Here is a 17,577-nt window from a genome sequence, read left to right as displayed (position 1 = left end):
GATGCATTTCACCGGCTTTGATGCAAATGTAAGTGTCACCAAGAGCACTGGAGAAGCAACAAAAACATAACCACCAAAAAGGAAATGGTTTTGGAGGTGATGGCCACAGATCATCACTCTCTCAGCTCAGCTGACAGTAACTGCAAGCACAGGTACTACTAAAGGACTCAAGGCCCTCATGATAGCCTCATGGAGTCTGCTGTTCATGTTCTTAAAATAATTGTATCTCACTATTTAACCCTCCCTGTACCAAAAAAGTCAAAGACTAATTGATCATTAGCAAATGTGAGGACCTCTGTAAAAGTATTCAGGGGTGTATCTACACAGAGAAAGATCATTCACAAAAAGGAACGTTTAAGAGAGTCTTTTGTTTCAGACTCTATAAACATGCTAAATGAGGCCCAATGTTAAAGTTCATGACAGTACAGACTGTTCAGATCTAAATTTGCATCTGGCAAAACCCACGAAAGACTTCTGGAACAATGTCCTTTGAACAGATTAGAGCAGAGTGGAGATGTGCGGCTATAATGCACAGCATTATGCTTTGAGAAAACCAAACACGTTAGACCGTCAAGCACAGTGGTGGAGGTGTGATGATTTGGGCTTGTTTTGCAGTCACTGAGTCGACCATAAACTCCTCTGCATACCAAAGTATTCTAGAGCCAAATATGCTGCACAACAGCTAAAGCTTGACCCAAACAGGGTCAAGCAACAGGACAATGATCACAAACACAGCAACAACTCTACATCTGAAAAAGAAAAGACTCAAACTGTCGCAATGGCCCAGAGTCCAAACCTCAGCCGTATTGAAATGTTGTGGTGGGAACAATGCATAACATAAAAAATGCCCCAAAAACCTCAATGCACTGAAGCAATGTGATTAAAAAAACAACAACAAAAAAACAAAAGTAAATCCTTCACAACAAATGAAAAATTAATAGTCATAAAATGAACAATGACTTCAAATTATTGCTGCTAAATGCGGTTCTACAAGAACTACCCAATGATGGTATGTGCTCAGTTTTTCACATGCTGCTTCTGCATTTTCCCTTTGTTTAATAATAACAGTGTAATTTTTAAATTTTTTGTCATGTCAGGTAATATTCACCTATATTTTTATTATTTTAAAACCTGGTTACAACCAGATTTTTTTTATAAAGCTCAGTAGTGAAAGAGGGTGCATGATAACAAAAGGTCACTCTGCAACAAGATTTCACGGTACTTCACACATCAGTCAACCCTGTGATGTCACAGGATTATAGAAGCAGAAGCATTATTTCACTGCCTGTTATTCTATATAACAGCATTATAAATGTCAGTTATCACACTGGTGTGGTGGAGTAAATAAATACTCAATAATATGAAAATGAAGGGAAGTAGAAGTACTTCAGAATGTGATTTCAAAATGTTTACCCTAGAATTTCTGTAAGCCATCTTTCATAAACAAAAACATTTTGAAAAGTAGTTAAATTAAATGGTTTAATTACACAAGTCTTACATCATTTATAAAACAGAAAAGCATATAATAAAAGAATATATTATGTCACATTCAAAACAAAAAGCTGTTAACTGACAGGAGAACAACTGAGCAGAAACTCTGTATTAAATTTAAATATATTTATCTATCGGTCTCTGGGGTATTTATTTATTGACGTTTTCATCTTCATCTTTTACATCTGCCCTTGAAGTTGTAACACTTGTGACTGTACATCTGTGGACCAGTTCATTAAAATTTCTTCAGTAAAGTACCTTGATATTTGCATGGAAATATCAAGGTACTTCCCATCCATGTGTGAGCACAGCAACAGGTGTAAGGTCTCACATTACTGCATAACACAGTCTGAGTGCATAAAATTTTCTGCACCTTTTTCTAATATTTCGAGTATTAATCGGCATTCAGTTTATTTTAAAGGTGGCAGAATCAGCATGTGTGAGATCAACTGTCAACATTCAGGCCAACCAGTCCAGCAGCAGCTGTTTTCTTCAGGCGCGGTGACTGTAGGGTGACGTGGTGGCGGGTAGTTTAGTCGTTAATCTGTTTCGTTTGAAAGCAGCAGAAGTTTCTGGAATCGATGGATGATCTCTGCAGAGCCCAGAGACACCATCATCTCAGCAACACTGGGACCTTGCTGCAGGTCAGAGGGGAAGAGAGGATCAGGGGTCAGAAAAGTTGACACAATCAACCCAGCCAGCATCCTGTGTGAAACACAATCAAGAAACAGCTTCCTCTTTCTTCATGCCTGCCCTCACCAAGTAAGCAGGGCCAACGTGGCGACTAAGTAGACGACTGTTTGTCATTACCGCCACCTTTCAAAAACGGTATTGTGGAGTTCAGTTGAGTCATTTCACATAAGGAAATGAACATATGGCACATGCTATGAGTATTTTTCTGATTTCAGCAGCTAGACATGATTGAATCTGCTGATCTGCAGTTTGACAAACACAATTTTAGAAATGAGACTACAGAAACGAAAGTGATCTTTAAAAAATGACCGATGGACATTTTAAGTTCCTCGTATTATGCTACTTATCTGTCACTACTCTAAAGCACACAGTGTTCTTAAGGATGAGCAAACGTGACCTCTAAAGTAAAGATCAAAACGACAAACACTGATCTTTGCTTGATTAATTTAACCACAGACCTCACAACCTCATTAACATGCAGGTGTGTGTGTGTGTGTGTGTGTGTACTTCTGACAAATATGGGCATCTATATGCAACCTTTCAGATAGGAAGAATCAGGCCGGCAGCTACAATAAGACACGTGCAGAATAAAAGCTCTTTTAAGAACATATAATTGTTATATTTATTATGAAATTATTAAGCTTTTTTAAAATATGTTCGTTATTTTTTTAACTGCTATAACAAATCTTGTATCTACAACTCTTCATTAAAGACTGCAGTCTGTATCTGACGCTGGAAAAAAACAGTATTACATCATTGCAGGAACTTCTTTTAACAAAGTCTTGTGATCAGTATGGGAACTGGATGACTTTGCAAGAAAAGGTCAAAACATCAATTAAATGTAGTTGGGGTCAGAGCTGAACTGTCACCACTGAATTAGTGACCACCTCTGCTTGTGGACTTCTATTTTAACTACTACAAATACTTATTGACTTTTTAGAACCCATTGGGAGACAAGTTTGAGAAAAGACGAGCACTATAGTAATTCAGAACTAGCTTTACTTCACAGATTTTGCACATTTCCGTGTGTTCTTTTTCAGACAAGCTGCAGCGCACATTACTCCCACACCTGACTCATTTTTAAACTTGTGGTTTCCAGTTCTGACAGAGTTCAACTCAAATGGCAACAAGTGATATTTGATAAAACTTCTGCAGGTCATTTAGAAGGTGATACGACTTTATTTATACACTGCTTAAAAAATTAAAAGTAACATTTTCAAAACACATAATGACTATAGACTGGGTAACGTTTTAGGAATGAAAGATGGCACATTGTTTGTTGGAAATGATCACCTTACAGATCATTGAATTCAAATACACACAAGAAATCAAAGTGTAAAAAATAATGCAGCAGGCTACTCCATTCTGCTTAAATTGCATTGTAGCAACTCAGAATGACACTCAGTCGTTTGTTTGGCCCCCACGTGCTTGTATGCGTGGCTGACAATGTTGGCGGACGCTCCTAAAGACTGAAGTTGATATCCTTATGGCGATCTCCTCCCAGATCTGGACATTGTTCATTTGAGCTCCTGGACAGTCTGGTAGCTTAGACTGGAGCCAAACATAATGTCCCAGAGGTGCTCTGACCAGCGTAGGGTCTGAGTGGGTCCAAGGATTTCATCCCAATACTTAACAGAAGGGGTGCTGTTGCTTAGCCTATAGAGGTGTGTGTGTCCCTCTATGGATATGCCTCGCCAGACCATTACTGGCCCACCACCAAACCAGTCATGCTGAACGATGTTACAGCATTATTTTCTCCACGGCATCCCCAGACCCTTTCACGTCTGTCCAATGCTCAGGTTGAACCTGCTCTCATCTATTAAAAGCACAAGGTGCCAGTGGTGAACCCACCAGTTCTAGTACTCTATGGTAAATGCCAAACATGCTTTACAGTGCTCAGCAGTGAGAACAGGGCTCACTAAAAGATGTTGGGCCCTCAGCCACCCTCAAGAAGTCAGTTTGTGATTGTTTGGTTCGAGACATTCACACCAGTGGCCTGCTGGAGGTCATTTTATAGCTCAGATATTAGAAGATATGATATTAGAAGTGACACTGACCCTAGCCAAATGCAAAACTAGTCAAAAAGAAGTCAGAAAAGATGAGGAGGGAAAAATGTCAGTGTCCTCCACCTGTAAAACCATTCCCGTTTTGAAGCTTGTCTCATTGTTGCCTCTCTAGTGCACCTGTTGTTAGCTTCATTAACACCAAAGCAGCTGAAACTGATTAACAACCCCCACTGCTGCTTGAGAAGAAGAACTGACTTGATCTTGTACTCTGATTAAAAAGTGTTCCTTTATATTTTAAGCAGTGTTATATATATATTTGTTTTTGCTTTGCAACCACATATGCAGATAGTGCGAACTCTGTTTTCATCTTATACACTATCTGTAATGAAAACACTCTACAGGACGAGGCTGAGTACCTGCTGACCGCTGAGAACCAGACGTAACAGCTTCATCACCTCCCTGTACTTGGTGGCTTTAGCCTGCTTAGCCACAGCTTTCAAGTCTTTACCGAGTCGATCCACCGAAAGCTCCTCGCTTCGCTCTTCTATCAGCCTAAAAGCACAAATTCAATTGTTTAAAATCACATTGAGAGACTGAAACTGTAAGATGAAAGATGAATGAAACAGGCTGTACACACTTCAGCACTAATGAAGCAATGTGCTGGGCCTCTCCAGTGAGTGATGCCACCTCCTGGCTGGAAAAGGAAGGACGCACCCACAAGTAAGAGTAAGTGGGGCTTACAAGCTCCTTCAGGAAGGATATGTGACCCTGTTAAAGAGAGAAGAGGATTGTTTCCATAATAGTGCACACTGTTTGGACATCACACTAGAAGCCACACCAGTGTAGGACAGTATTTAACTACAGATCAACAACTGACAACAGCTGGTTTCATATCCTCAACATACCAGAAATCAAATGATAGGAATGCACACAAACGCACTACAGTCACTATAAGGTCTATATAATTTAAATCTTCACTAAAAAGGCCAAGAACCTTTTAATTAGCAGAGGAAAACAGAGTTAAACCAGAGTAAAGTCATGGTTACCTTACGGAGACGCAGAACCCGCCTGATGTAATCCTCGCGCAGCACATCCTTATCCTGGATCTGTTCTGCGAAGGCCTGATAGATTTCCTCCTGCAGATCTTGTATCAGCAAATCACACTGCTGCTCATCTTCAATTCGCTGCTGCAGGTGAAGTCTGTCATAATCACAGAGAGTTTCATTTACCTCGTAAAACGAATATGTATTTATATATTCCTTTTCATCTCTTCTTTTTAATAAGACTTCCTCATGTTCCACATAAAAACAGACACTTTGGATTACTCTTAACAACAAGGTGACATTTTGGGGAATGATTACTTAAACTTAATGTTTTGCTGTTCTTGAGTTAAGCAAAGATCCATTGAGCTTCACTGTGATGCGCTCGATTCAGACATTTCAAACTCTTGACAGCTTAAACTAAAGCAATCAGCAGGAATGAATTCCAGTAGAAAGAAATCTACACTGCGTTAAAATTGCAGTTGGAAACATTTATCATCACCAGAGGAAGTCTGAAATAGGCTGTTCTGTATCTTGAATTGCTCATTAAAGGCAAATGTTTTTTGTTGGGACATTTGTTGGCAATAACACGAAAAGAAAAAAAAAGCACTGGGTTTTAGACGACTCCTTTCAGTCTGTGTCTCATGGCCTCACACTGGCCAAACTAACAGTACTGAAGCCTCAAAGCCGGTCTTCATGAACACGCTCATGTTCACTGCAGTAAAAATATAAAAACAGCTGTATAAGAACCAGTCCAGGATGCGGCATCTTTAATTATCAAAGATCAAGATCAAGATGAAAAATCTGCACTGATGCACTCTCAGAGTACCGAGTACATAGTTCTGTGGCTCATTCAGTCATTATCATGTGAAAGTTAGAGTGACTCACGTCTGCATGATAGAACACGATCACTTCAACAGACTGAAGAATGAACAGACATAATGCATCTTTCCTCTTTTGCTTTAAAAATGAAATAAGGCCTAAATAAACAGAACCTAGGCAATAAAACCAGGACGTATAAAGTTCTGACTCACCTGTTGAACTCTGGCAGCTTCTCGAGGTCTAACAAAGCAGAGTGAGTCGTGATCTTTGAAGGGTTAAACTCAGAAATCAGTTCATCTATCCTCCTCCCCATTCGATTAGCTATATGGAAACACAAGACGTTGGACTTTGATATAATGTTCACTGTTTATAGTCACAGTTTTGCAGAGTCTCCCATCACTCACTGTTGAATCCAGATCCACAGTTGGTTGTTGTATCCAACAGAGCCTCTGGCAGGACTCCGTCTCTCTTGAATGTTTCGATGAATATGTCCCCCTGCCTCTTTGACAGTTTACTGCCGTCTTTGTTCATCAGCAGCGGCAGATGTCCGAACGTGGGCGGCTGCCATCCAAGAGCCCGGTACATGAGGAGATGTTTGGAGGTGGAGATCAGCCACTCTGAACCCCGCAGGACATGGCTGACCTTCATGTAATGATCATCTACAATGTTGGCGAGGTGATAGGTGGGGAAACCGTCTGCTTTTATCACCACGGGATCCCCCTCCACCTAAAAGTGACAGAGGATGTGTTTAAAAACGAGAGGAGCCAGAAGAAATCTGGCAGATAGACTGAAAACTAAAGGCAGGTTTTTGCATTCAAGTACCACTGTTAACAGCTCATTATATGGACTACGCTTGTTTTAAAAGCACAGTTACAATCTGAACCTCAAGAAATTTTAAATTTATTTCAATCAAGCAAGAATATTTATAGTCAAACATTAAAAAACAACAACAAAAACATTAGCTTTATTAGACATGGTTACACGTTTAGCATGAAGCCCAGTGAAAAGCCCAACCTGTGCAACCTCATGCCGATTCCATCCAAAGATCAGATCCTGAAAAGGCTCAACGCCCTCTTCCAGACGAAACCTGATCACATATGAGGCTCCCTGAGCCAGCTTCTCCTGGACCTGGTCGGCCCGCAGGTGACGACACCTGTTGTCATACCTGGAGAGATGCAAACGCTGTCAGAACCTTGACAAACAAAAGCACTCAGAGAGCGCAACTCTCTATTATATTAAGATATAGTCATGCAGTGTTTGATTGTGTGAAACTTTATGGTGTCATTGTGTCGTCGTAGCGCGTCTTATTGAAAAAATTAAAGGTTTGCTGTCAGTTTTCTCCAGACCCTTTCATATCATATATTTCTTGAATTTTTTCAGGGCCAACTTTGACCTTGGCACTAACGATGAAGGTCAAGGTGCAATCCTTAGCCAACATGTTACTCAGGTCCCCCATGGCCTAGTATATTGCTGTGAAGTGTATCGTCTGAAGTTTGAAGATGATACATTAAAAAAAAAAAAAAGTGGGTAATATAAAGTTTTTTACTGATTTGTGTTCTGAATTACCTTGGAGTCTGCCCCGACCTTAATGCCTCTTTTTTGAGCAGCTCCAGTCTCTGAGAGCTGCAGAAACAATAGTAAGCGTGATCACTGGCAACAAGCTGCCGGGCTGTCTGATTGTAGAGGTCGAGTCTCTGAGACTGCAGGTATGGACCTGTCGGGCCACCTCGACGTGGACTTTCATCTGGAGGTATACCTGTGTGAAAAATTCAGCTTAGATGGTGGCAACAACTTAGCCAAACGCTTTTAAAGTCAATCCCCGGTATTTGTGGGGGTTAGGGACCACACCTGCCCTCAAAACCTTGAGACCCCCTCTAAAAACGCTTAGAACTGCCTATTTTAATTTTCCCGGGATCTTTGTGTTTGTAATTTCTGTATCATGCAATAAATCAGCAAATAATTTGGAATAAAATCCATGAACTGCGAATAGACGGGGATCGACTCTATTAGGATTTAATGCAGTGATTGCATTGATCCATTTACCCAGTGTTATTCAGCAGATCAACCCTGAGGAAAGACACAATTTTCAACACAGTTTTAAACAGAATGAAGTTAGCAGTTCTGTAAGAACTGTTTAATGCGCTTCAGTTTTTCAACAATATTCAAAATTCAGCCAGTAGTTTCTGTGTAAGCATCAGATCAACTGATCCCTCCTTCTGTGTTAGCCATTACCTCATATTAATAAAACACTCAAGAAAGCACAGTGTGCAAAAAGCAGATCTAAAGACAACTTTTAACAAACTTTGAAAAACAAAGAAATGGAGAACCACGGCCCATATTTGTGTCAGACTTTGTTTTTTTCAAGAGACATCTTAGAGATATCTCGTATTATATAAATGTTCGATATATGTACAGACTGAAAAATAAAAGGAAATGTTTACTTATTTCTTATGTTGTTATCTTAGGTTCATTTTCTATTTACTGATGTAAGTAGATTCTTCACTTGGGAGCCACATTAGATGAAAAAAATGAAGTGGTCATGATTGTGTACAAAGAGCTACGTATTACAGAGTCAATCCTTCTGGACTAGTGTCTCTTACCAGCCCACTCTAACATGTCCTCTATGGACTCTGCTGCTCCTGGTACCAGTCTGCTCTGATCAGTGTCCTCCAGCCGCAGGATGAATACACCTCCATACTTCTTTGCAAATATGTAATTGTAGAGAGCAGTTCGAAGTCCGCCGAGGTGTAGGAAGCCTGCAGAACAAAGCATTAAATGGTTACAGCATCCGATTGCAGTTTTGAAGGTTGTGTGTGAGAGAGAGAGCCAGCACACACACAGCACCAGAACACTAAAAATGAACCAGAAAATGCATCACTAATGTTACATGTGGAACTACTCTCTTTCACAAGAAAAACCCTAATCGTTATCAATCTTGTGACTTACATCAGATAAAACTTGCAGCTGCACTCACACTTTGTGCTGAACAAAACTATCTGACATAAGCTGAAGCAAAAAACACGCAAAGGCTTACGCTGCACCATATCCACGCTTCTTTGCACGAATGCCAGCAAACACCATGTAACATTTATTATTGCCTATTATTGCTTTGTCTAGGTTTGCAGTGCAAACACTTCCCACACACACACACACGAGTCATTTTTGCCAGAGTCACTGTCAACCCACATTTTTTTAACACATGGAAATAAATAAAAAATACTGAAGTCAGTTTAAGTGGAAAATTACATTTATATATGCATATTTTTGTCCTCCACAGTACCAAGCACCGTATACAAATGGAAAAATACTCAGACTGCATATCATATAAATAAATTCTAATGAATACTCCTTTATTTATGTCAGTAATCACTGATATATCCCATGTGTAGCATTTAGTAAATAGAAAATTGTGTTTTTATTGAAAAGAATAGCTGCAGCATGTTTTAAATAACCTGACATTAAAAATGCGAAAGCTACTGAATATCTGGCAGTTATAACCAGGACTATTGTTGATTAAGATTTAACTCTAAAATGATGTATATATATATATATATATATACACAAATCTAGATCAACACCAAAACTAAAAACAGCAGACTGCTCTACCTCTTTCAGTCACTGCCCATTGACATACATGAAAAACAATTCAGATTATGGGACAAAATCCTTTCCAAGTTTATATGGAACGGTCACAGACTGAGAATCAAATTCGAAACACTACAGATAAGAAAGGATAAGGAGGGTTTGGCACTCCCAAACCTTTAAGCATACTTTCATGCTGCACAAATCAGGTATATAATTTGTTGGTGTGACAATGATTATGAAGCCAAATGGAAGAATTTAGAAAAATCAGTACAGGGAAGAGAAATGCAAAGCCTTATGGGAGACAGAAGAAGCAATGAGTGTAATTAAACAGCTGAATTAAGTCACTCAGTTTACGTTAAAAATGTGGTTTAATCTGGTACGAAAATACAAACTGGAAAAAGAGCTCAGACTGCTTCGATGGACAGCTTATGATAAGGGTTCTATTGGTTGTATGAACCAAAGATTTAAACAGTGGATTCCTAATGGATTAACAGCAATATGTACACTAATTAAAGATGGGAATTTTATGAACTTCCAGGAGATTAAACAAAATATGACCTAAGCAATCAAGATCATGATAGATATTTGCCGATTAGGGACTTTTTTTAATAAAGAAGTAAAACGTAGTGTAAATCTGGATAAAAATTCAATAATCAAAACCATAACTGAAGCCCACAATGCAAAAAAAATTAGAATAATCTCTACAATTTACGAGCATATAATGGAGACAAGAGGGTGTACAACAATGTATGTAAAACTGTGGCACAGAGAGTTGGGAGTGAACATATCTGATGAGGAATAGTCACAAATTTGGAAAACACAGCAGGCAACAACATCATCATCACGTGTCTGGAGATTGCATTGCTGGAAAAATGTAATTCGATTTTTTATAACACCCAAAATTAGGAACAAACACACTTCCTTCACACTTTAGTGTGTTCTGGTTCTGTCCCAAGATCACAAAATTTTGGGAAGATGTTCAGTTAGCTATAGGTAAAATTCTGGGTTGTGCTGTATCTAAGTCTTGTACATTATTATATCTTGGTGTCATTACGGGAAATGTGTTGAAAGAAGATAGAAACGTACTGAAAATTATGCTTGCAGTCGGTAAAAAGGCAATCACAAGGAAATGGAACAAGATAGACCCACCATCGCAGGATGAATGGATCAATATTATAGACGAAATACAAATTATGGAACAGCTGACTTACAAAATAAGGACTCAGGAAGATCAATACCATTGAAAAGGGGGAGAAATGGACTGATTACATAAACTCGACAGGACAAAGACCATCACATTGATAATGAGAAACGATCAAATTGTAGAAACATGGTGACCCAACACGTTCTTTTTTCACCTTTTTTTAAAATAATAATAATAATAATAATAATAATTATTATTATTATTATTATTATTATTATTATTATTATTATTATTAATAATAATAATAATAATAATAATATTTTATTATTTTTTATTTTTATGTTCCGTTTTGTTGTTACACTCCATCTCCCTGTATAATGTTTAAAGAAAACAATAAAAAGAAAGTATCAAAAAAACAGCCATGAGACCACAATCAGACCACAAGTTAGACGAACAAAACTGAAGCATAAAAATATCCATCTAAAAGGATTTTGGGGGCTGTTGACAGTTTTTTTTTCTCCATAATTCTTTCAACTAAATTTACCGTAACACATGTTTACAGCCAGGTCGTGCAGGATACCGAAGGACCTTACCTGTGGGACTGGGGGCAAACCTGACCCTCACCTCCCCCTGCACCGTTGAGCAGCACCTGTCGCCTGCTGCACGCAGCTGGAGCTCCGTCCGTCTGTTTCCGTCCGACGTGAGGCAGCGAAACCCCCTGCGGACCTCCAAACTGTGCAGAAAAGACCGCGTACAGGTTTTAAACCACCGCGACATGATGACAGGTCACGAGGACACGAGCAGCATCCTCCAGGGTTTTTCACGCTCTCCCTCGCGCGCTGACCCGGCCGCGGTTAGGCACAGTTAGCCACGAGTGTTGCTAAAACCGCAGTAAGCACAAAAACAGCAACACAGTAACAACAGTAGCAAAAAGACAAAGTTTGTCCTCACATGTGCAAATGCTAAACCGTGTTTATTACGTAGGTTACGTTCTTCTTCGTCGAAACTAAACCGGAAACGAATCCTTCAGACGTAAACCTGCTTACCGCCGCCTGTCGGAGGAGCGCTCGCTTCTTCCTTTAGGTTTCCTGGTGGCAGTACTGCCCTCTACAGCTGACTCTGTGTATAATTCAGTATCGTTTCATTTGGATGCCACACGAAATAAGAGCCGGTAGCTTTTATACTTGAGATAATATTTATTTTATCTCGTGCATCCAGGTTGTTTGGTTGTCTTATTCTACTGATGTCCGACTCATTTTACATGGTACTTTAATATTAACTTGGCCCGACCAGTGAAAATACCCTTTCTGTCAGTGTGAAGAAGCCTTACTTATATTTTTTTCTCAACATAAGAAAAAAAGTCCAATTTCAAAGGAGTTTTTCTAATTGCTAAAAAAAAAAAAAAAAAAATCCAATGTAATGAATAAAATAAATACATAAAATAATTCTGTCAGCACAATTAAATTGTATGAAATAAACATGTAAAATCAGAGAAAAAGTCCTGGTAAGCCATTGTCGTCGTTTTTGTTAATCACCAGAAAATGTCCTACTTTATTTGCACATTTATTTATTTTACTGTGGATATATTGTTAGGAAATAATAATAAAAATAAATAAATAAAAATGAAAACAAAAATCTATCTATATTAGATAATGAAAAAACAGGAACGTTTCTGTCATTTAATTAAATCTACTGTATAACTTTACTTCTGGTGTAATATGAATGGCTGTAAGGGATTCCTTTATCAGGACAAGCTGTAAAGATTATGAAAATATATGTGAATGTGTAAAATTGATTCCCGCCTTTACATTTTCCAAAGCTGTCGTCTGGGTCAGATTAAAGTGTTTTCTGGGCGATTCTGAAAGGTCAAATGCACTGCAACTTAAAAAGTTGCAGAAGCACATAAAATACATCAGAAAGAGAAAATAAAACACCACAAAAGCACACATACAAAAAAAGAAAACTCACAAAACATAACTGTTCCATGATTTGGGTGAGACAATATTGTGAGGGAGCAGTCATAGGACAGTGAACTAACAGTAAAGGTTAATACCAAACATGTATATACAGTTTTAAATGAACCATGCAGTTAAAAAACACATCACCTGCATCTTTTTCTTCCCCACAACACAGATAAATGCTCAGTTCTTTCAAGCGTGCCTGAGGGCAGTTCTTCACAGCTGCCACATTATTGTCTTTCTTTGTGTTTTGTGTGTTTTTGCAACATTTTCCTATTTGCTGGTATTTTCTTAAGTTGCAGTCCAGAGCCTTATGTTTACACCTCTGTCATATGCCAACACTTTTTTTTCTTTGCAAAAGATTAAAAAAGACAACAACAAAAAACTTTAGAGATATTTACAGGCTCCATGCAACAATATATAATTAGAAAATATGCCACATGTCCTCCCTATCCTATTACCTTCAAGGGTGGCTGATATAATAAACCCTTCTCTCATTTCCTATATACAGTTCGTTATATTGTTATAAGTATTGTTATATACAAATACTGAAATATAATAATAATAATAATAGTAAATTAAACTTTTTGTTAATTCATTCAGCAAATACTCATGTACTGTTACATGAGCCAAAACTTTCGCAATACAATTTTATTTGCTCTCCTTCCAGCTCGTGGTGACCACACTGAGCACACAGTGAAATCATTTAACCTGAAGTGACTCTTTGTGACGTAACAGTGATATTTATAAATATTTCTCTTGAGTTGTGGACCCTTGTTGTTTGTTGCCTATTCCATTATCATAATAATTTTGAAATATGGTTTATTTAGTAGCGCTTCTGCTTCTCTGAGGAGGAATATCTTAATTTCTAAAGCATCTAAACACCAGTTAAGTGATGTTTAAAGAAAACAAGCATCAAGACTGATAATGGGTTTGAATATGGAAACATTGGGGTAAATACAAATGTTTGCAAATGTCCTTGAGACCACAGAAGAAGCTTGGCAGATGAAAAATGAATCAAAAAACTCAAGGGTACAGAGAGCCGGGGAACACTGGGAAGTGAACCAGCAAACAAAACAAAGTGATAGCAGGGGACACCACTGTAAGTCAGATGAGAAACGGCTGGGGAGTAATCATGAGGCCGTATGCCGAGGGATCACTCAGGTGATGTAGGTCAACAACAGATCTCTTAGTCACACCTAAGAGACGTACAATCCCACATCTCATGGTTAACCTGTATACTTACAACCAAATGTCATGATTCATAGATGGATGCACTTTGAGATGCAGATGTTGGACCTGCAGCAGCATTTAGGACCAAATTAGGTTAAATTACAACATGAAACTGCTCGCAGTCTTGACCAAAACTAGCAAAAAGTGATTCAATGTTAACCTCAGAGGATTGTGCAACATAACAGGTTTCACACTGACAGTAAATTCTAGTTTAGAGTAAGTCACAGTTGTTTATATTAGACACTTTACCAGCAACTCTTGTCGAAGACAGGAACGGGTACATAAACAATGTGTACATCCACTTTGGGCAGACAGTAAGAGACATACACAGTCTGGTAGGTGGAGCAGCTGAAGTTCCTGGTGCTGAGACAGGACAAGAAGTGCTTGGTGATGGATTTCAGCAGCGGTTTCATGTTGACCTCCATCCACATCTTGAACAGATCTTGATTCAAACTCCAGGCCTCAAGGGGCGGTGTCCTGCAGGTTTTAGATGTGTCCTTGATCCAATACAGCTGATTTAAATGGCTAAATTACCCCCTCAACATGTCTTGAAGTTCTCCAAGCACTGGTAATGAACTAATCATTTGATTCAGGTGTGTTGACCCAGGGTGATATGTAAAACCTTCAGGACACCAGCCCTCGAGGCCTGGAGTTCGACACCCTGCTGCAGAGGGACTGCTGCCAAGTCTAATTCCCTCCACACTCAACACTGTCCCGACAGTCATGCTTGATGTCTGTGGCAGCAGTGAAGGAGAGGCTTTATTCATGTGTTTCACCAAAAAGCTAATCAGCATTCATATGGTTACATATAACCTAATGTTTAGAGCAGTAAGTTAGCATATCATGGGATGGAAAATATCCATGTTGTGACACAGCAAAACAAAAAGAAGGAGCAGAAAAACTCATTGTATCCCTCACTGGTCTTCTGAAGAAAGCTTGTTGAATTCATACCATAAATGATGCACGTGTCTGTTGTGTTCAAGAAAAACAAGTTCAAGATAGCATCTGGGACCTTCAAATTTATGACAAGTGGAAAAGTTAAATGGGAAGAAAAAAAGAAACTTACGGGAGAGCTGAACATGACCTGAAAGCAATGTGTTAATTAACCCTAACATCTGACTGTGATTCATTGAATAAATAGCCCAATGCCTCCCAAACATCCATGAATATCAATAGCCATGTTCTTTTCATAAGTAGCTAGAGAGATGTAATACGATACACTGAAAACAAACAATGTGCATAAACAAACCGTCAACTTTAAGAGGAGCAATAAGACTTGTTATACACCAGCGAGTGTGAGTTAGGATTGTTTTTCTTGAAGTGCTCAAGAGTGTGTCACTCACAGATGAACTGCGGACAGATTTGTGAGGCTGTCTAAAGGTTCTCATATGTCCTTAATAATGAACTAATGTTAGTTCAGGTGAGTAAAAAGTGTTGGCAGTAAGAAGCAGCGCGACCACTCGCCGTTAATTCACCGGCTTAAATTAGTACATCTGGACATCACGTTGTAATAAGAACCTGGTGCGTGACATCAAAAGTAGTTCAAGGTTGCATTGCGTGTGTGAAAATGGCTTGATTATAGTGAGCCAAAAAGGTAATGGAGACATGCCGTGATTTCTTCTCCTTTTTCATATTGTGAAATAACTTTGACGTATGTTCTCACTGCACCCGTCGGACACCATTTTTCCTGAATCGATTCACTCTGGTAAAACCTGTATTCATTTCTCTTTTCAGCCAGAGCAGCAAACCAGTTTAACTGGATCTGCGTGTGCATGCCATGCTGTGTACGTGTTTATGATAACAGGCAAATGAAGCCTCTCAAAACCCAAAATAACTTGTTTTCAAAATGATTGGACGCAGCATTTACTGTAGATATGTTGATTTTACAGAGCGAACGACAAAAGTTACTAAATGACAGAGGAAAGCCTGAAGACTGACAAAATCTCTTTTTCATCATTGGGAAAAAAGTCAGCCTTTATTTTGGTGTCTACAACAAGTTGCCAAGAAATCCAAAAAACAAAGTGGAAGTGCAACCTGCTATTCAGAAATAACTTTATGCTGTATGTCTCTTGCTCCACTTTATACACACATTCACAGACAAAGCAGCAGATTCCTTGCCGTCATCTACATAAAAGCTCTGATTACAATATGATACACTCCTACAAAAAAAGAAAAAGGGCCAGCCCTCTTGAGCAACAGGTAGGATTCAGCCATCATCACCGGTGTCACAGTCACAAGGAAACACACCCTTCACTCGTGCGCCGGTGCCTCCAGTGTCAGAAGACAGTGTTTAACAGAGGCGATTTACAAGACCTGAACAACTCTACCTACAGACGTGATCTGGTAAGAAATCTGGCTTTGATTTGATTTGCTGTTTTATCATTTTAAGTTCCTACTCAGCCTTGAAACTCCATCAAAAGGACATATTGCTCATTTTAAAGCTTATCACAGACTTAACTCATAGATCTACTTCTATTCAAGAGATGTTTTTAATCACTGCTGCATGTAGGCTTGTTATTCAGTAGCAAACAGACGCAGACAAAGCAGAAAATCCCTTCAGCTCATAATAATTTGGTCTTTCTTGCCCTGCGAGGGTTTACCTCCAGTGACAACGCGCTATTTGCGGATTGCATGCATGGAAATAACAGCTACCTTATTAAACCAAGAGTCTTCAGGTTGGTGTGTTATCCTCGAAGAAATGGCATCACTGTGCTCTTTACAGTGGTACCAATAAAAAATATGACTTTCTAAAGGAGATCAAAATATTTTACTCTTGTTCATAAGAAAATATACTACACTGAAAAATCTTTAAACACAGAAGCAGGAAAATATTAAATTCAAAGTGCATACAGCAAATAGTACAAGTTATTACACGTCTATAAGTAAAGCATAAAAAATAAAGTACTTCTTATATTTACTTATTTTTACTCGAACATAAAAGGCGTCTTTAGCGGGGATGGCTTGTTTTATTTTTTCACGTTTTCTTATTCTCTATTTTATTCTCCACAAACTGACAGTTCAGATGACTGCCAGTAACAATGCAGTACTATTTGCTTTATATATCTCAAGCTAACATTTAGAAAAACAACAACTCTGAAATGTCATTTTTTATATATATATATTACATGTGTTTATTTTGAAATGTTTGCAAATTTGGCTATGCTGTGTAACCAGCATTAAAAGTACTAAAGTTTTCCAACACGTTCTGTCTTTGAAAATGGCAAATTATTCACAAAGTGTCTCAGTGGTGTTGGTCTTTCAAGTACAAAGGGCCGAAGAGGAGGAGGACATTTTAACCTTAAATAATTATTTGTTCTCGCTGTTGCAACATATGATGAGGCATAAACAGGGCGAGAGTTTTGGGGGGAGCCGATGTGTAAAATATTTGTATGATAAGAACTGCACAATTTATCTATAACATTATAGGTTTTTCTCTTCTTTTAGTAAATGATTACATTTTGACTGTTGCTGGATTAGAAATGGTCATTGTGTGTGGCATAAGTAAAAATCAAATTTGACCTCTTTTTTAATTTTTTTTTACAAAAGTCTTGTAAAATAAAAAATAACAGTTGAGGAAAAACTCAAAAAGCTAAATAAGTCATGTT

At 38.5% G+C, this 17,577-nt stretch overlaps 2 protein-coding genes across 2 annotated transcripts in view; one reads left to right on the top strand and one right to left on the bottom strand.

The window, feature by feature from the left end:
* Positions 1 to 497: 497 nt before the first annotated feature.
* Positions 498 to 11,796, bottom strand: ears2 (glutamyl-tRNA synthetase 2, mitochondrial). The gene is made up of 10 exons (XM_085409346.1): positions 11,375 to 11,796; positions 8,653 to 8,808; positions 7,619 to 7,808; positions 7,067 to 7,217; positions 6,457 to 6,778; positions 6,265 to 6,373; positions 5,237 to 5,390; positions 4,828 to 4,958; positions 4,607 to 4,742; positions 498 to 2,129 (listed from the first exon to the last, which is right to left on the bottom strand). The coding sequence occupies exons 1-10, from the start codon at positions 11,556 to 11,558 to the stop codon at positions 2,031 to 2,033; spliced, it is 1,632 nt and encodes a 543-aa protein (XP_085265472.1). The 5' UTR covers positions 11,559 to 11,796; the 3' UTR covers positions 498 to 2,030.
* Positions 11,797 to 16,187: 4,391 nt separating this feature from the next.
* The window catches only part of mslnb (mesothelin b), a 66,490-nt gene continuing 65,100 nt past the window's right edge, over positions 16,188 to 17,577 (top strand). The window contains exon 1 of the mRNA XM_085409363.1: positions 16,188 to 16,315. The gene's annotated coding sequence lies outside the window, so the exon portion shown is untranslated. The remainder of the gene's footprint in view (positions 16,316 to 17,577) is intronic.

The sequence above is a fragment of the Rhamphochromis longiceps genome, linkage group LG6 (genome assembly GCF_057381845.1).
Source record: "Rhamphochromis longiceps isolate RC_006_pf linkage group LG6, R_longiceps_female_GT1.1, whole genome shotgun sequence".
NCBI lineage: Eukaryota > Metazoa > Chordata > Actinopteri > Cichliformes > Cichlidae > Rhamphochromis > Rhamphochromis longiceps.
The sequence above is the reverse complement of the archived record's forward strand: the minus strand, read 5'-3'. Positions and strand labels throughout refer to the sequence as shown.

Coding starts and splice junctions, on each gene's coding strand:
- ears2 (XM_085409346.1), bottom strand. CDS start 11,558: ATGTCGCGGTGGTTTAAAACCTGTACGCGGTCTTTTCTGCACAGTTTG. Junction 8,809..11,374: donor GTTTGCCCCCAGTCCCACAG/GTAAGGTCCTTC, acceptor TTTGTTCTGCAG/GCTTCCTACACCTCGGCGGA. Junction 7,218..7,618: donor AGGTCGGGGCAGACTCCAAG/GTAATTCAGAAC, acceptor GCATCTCTCCAG/GTATGACAACAGGTGTCGTC.